Genomic DNA, 2,652 nt, shown 5'->3' on the forward strand with positions numbered 1-2,652 from the left:
GTAAATTTTGTATAATTTTGGAATAATATGATATTAGCCCAGTTAGATCAATTTAAAATATTAAAAGATTATAAAATTTAAAATTTCAATCCGGCTCTGCCATTGAACTCTCCCTTTATATTTTCTCCCTAGACTGAAGTTCGAGTCTTCTTCTCCCTAATAAATAAAAAAACGAATTAAAAAATTATGTTTGAAATAGACATGAGTCCATTGATTTTGATTTTCTTTAATTAATAATCCAAATTTATTCTCTGATAAAAATAAAGGGCAAATCGGTAATCCCAAGTGTACCAGTTCTAGCCCATGAAGAAAGAAGAAGCCTTTTATCATCCCAATCAAGCAATCGTGCTCTCCTTCCCATACAAAAGAATCTCATTTTCTCTCCCGTTCTGCATACTTCTCTCTTACGCATCTGCTGATTAATGGGTCTCAGCCCTTGTAACTCTCAAACGCACGAATCATCGTTAAGCTGCTGAAGTTCAACTTTATTGCGTCATTTGTCTTGAAATTTTTCCTAAAGTTGTGCAAAAAGTGATGTGTCTTTGAATTTTTTTAATAAAAATTCAATCTTTTGAACAACGGCTATGGAGGGTGGGGTGTCAAATAGTTTTTCGAAGAACGAAAGGACTTCTGGTGCTCCTGAGGTTTTGATTCCTTCTGGGTTTCAGATTCTTCTTCCCCGTCTTTTATAGGTGAATGCAGTATTAAAAAGTTGCGGGTTTTGCATTTCTGTTATTTTCTGGGGTTTCTGTTTTGTGGGCCGTTTCCTGCCTGCCATTGATCCCTTGTTTGTGATCTGTTTCTCGACTCAGTTGAATATTTCAAACACCCTTTTGGTGTGATATTATTAGCCTTTGATTTGAGATATTATATTCTTCGTGTGGAGCTTGAGATTCTGCACTGACATGTATACAGACTATGTGGAGTCTTGATTTATGGTATCGGCGATTTAAAAAGGAGCTTTTTACTGAAAAATTTCATAGTTTATAGTTAGAATTGAATGAGAAGGTTCTTGGAGAGACAATCTAGCTAGTTTTCTTTTTAACTGCAAAACTTTTGGTTTAACGAAAAAATAAAGTATACGAAAATTTTAGAATTAGGCTCCTGATCTTGAAGGTTTGCTCTCTGATTCAGGTACTACAACAATGCTGAACTTCGAATATATTCGAGGCAAAACCAATTCTGAGAAGCCTTTCCTATCAAAGATTGACGATAAAGCAGACAATGGCAAAGAGGATTTTGATGAATGTTACCGACATCCGGAGAAAAAGAGGCGGCTCCTACCGGAGCAAGTCCAGTTACTTGAAAAAAGTTTTGATTTGGAAAACAAACTTGAACCTGAGAGGAAGGTCAATCTTGCTAACGAACTCGGTTTGCAGCCTAGGCAAGTAGCCATTTGGTTTCAAAACCGACGTGCCCGGTACAAAATGAAGCAGCTAGAGAACGAATACGACTCTTTGAAAGCAAGTTTCGATCTACTCAATGCAGATTATGATACCCTTTGCAAAGAAAATGAGAGATTGAAGATTGAGGTATGCAATAATTAAACGTCTTTGAAGTCCTTTGTGTAAAATTCCTCTTATTGCTATGGACCGACTTCTCTAGCAATGACGAAATCGTTTGTTTAATTCTCACAAGATCTGTGTCACGATAGGTTCATTTTCTCAAGGAGAAGTTGCCTAAGATGGAGCAGTTTGATCCCATGAGCCCACTGGATTTACAACCAAAGCAGCCAATTCTTGCACCAAATGCTGCAACAGCCATGGCCTGCAAGCAAGAAGATGCATCAAGCTCTGCGAGGAGCGACGTTTTCGACTCCGACAGTCCATGTTTCACGGATTCGGTTTTGGTGGCCGAACCCACTGATTCTTCACATGCTACTGAGCCATACGCTTCTGATGAAGATGACGATATCAGGAGGAGGCTATTGCCATTGTCATCATGCTTGCCCAAACTTGAACTTCAATCTTATGATGATTTGCAGCCAAATTCATGCAATTTGGGGTTCCCTGTCCAAGATCAAGGAACTTGGCTGTGGCAATGTTGAGTTCATATCTGGCGGAAAGTGTTCTTTTGGATTAAATACGATGTTTTGTGTGTGTTTTTACCCATATCATGTTGGAAATAACGTGTGGATCTCAAAATAAAAGCTTTTATGTTCTTCACAACCTATAAAGATGGTTGCCATTTTGTTTAACATGATGAAAAGTTAAGGTTGGGCTAGCATGAAAGTAGCTTCTTAATTCTGACCGGAGTTCATATCAACTCTTTTTGGCGGTCTTCGCCATGGTTCTGAAATTTACGGTTTCGGTCTCAGATCTAGTTCTAATGAAATGTGAAATTGGAAACGGACTTCACCGAGCAATTGGAGCTGAACTCAGAAGATGGTTCAGATTTCAATTCCATGGTTATCAGGAAACAGTGGTCGGGTATACGTTTAGATGGGAAAATAACATTTAGAGCAATGTCAAAAACCAGAAAAACAAGTAAAACTCTATCTTGAATAATTGATTTTTCAAAATCTTTTCTTTTTAAAAAATGAGTAGGTCAGTTGTGAGATGGTCTCACGAATCTTTATCTGTGAGACGGGTCAACTCTACCGATATTCACAATAAAAAGTAATATTCTTAGCATAAAAAGTAATAATTTTTC

General features: G+C 37.5%; 1 protein-coding gene across 1 annotated transcript; it reads left to right on the forward strand.

Annotated features, from left to right (window-relative positions):
- The first annotated feature begins 298 nt into the window (after window positions 1–298).
- LOC140833819 (homeobox-leucine zipper protein HAT5-like) lies at window positions 299–2,247 on the forward strand. Its single transcript, XM_073198252.1, has 3 exons — window positions 299–692; window positions 1,135–1,532; window positions 1,655–2,247. The coding sequence occupies exons 2-3, from the start codon at window positions 1,146–1,148 to the stop codon at window positions 2,045–2,047; spliced, it is 780 nt and encodes a 259-aa protein (XP_073054353.1). The 5' UTR covers window positions 299–692; window positions 1,135–1,145; the 3' UTR covers window positions 2,048–2,247.
- The last annotated feature ends 405 nt before the right edge of the window (window positions 2,248–2,652 follow it).

The sequence above is a fragment of the Primulina eburnea genome, chromosome 6 (genome assembly GCF_022965805.1).
Source record: "Primulina eburnea isolate SZY01 chromosome 6, ASM2296580v1, whole genome shotgun sequence".
Classification (NCBI taxonomy): domain Eukaryota; kingdom Viridiplantae; phylum Streptophyta; class Magnoliopsida; order Lamiales; family Gesneriaceae; genus Primulina; species Primulina eburnea.

Bases quoted from the DNA above. Each gene is read 5' to 3' on its own strand.
- LOC140833819 (XM_073198252.1), top strand. From the start codon at position 1,146: ATGCTGAACTTCGAATATATTCGAGGCAAAACCAATTCTGAGAAGCCT. The intron at 1,533-1,654 runs GTATGCAATAAT...GTGTCACGATAG, and splicing joins ATGAGAGATTGAAGATTGAG to GTTCATTTTCTCAAGGAGAA.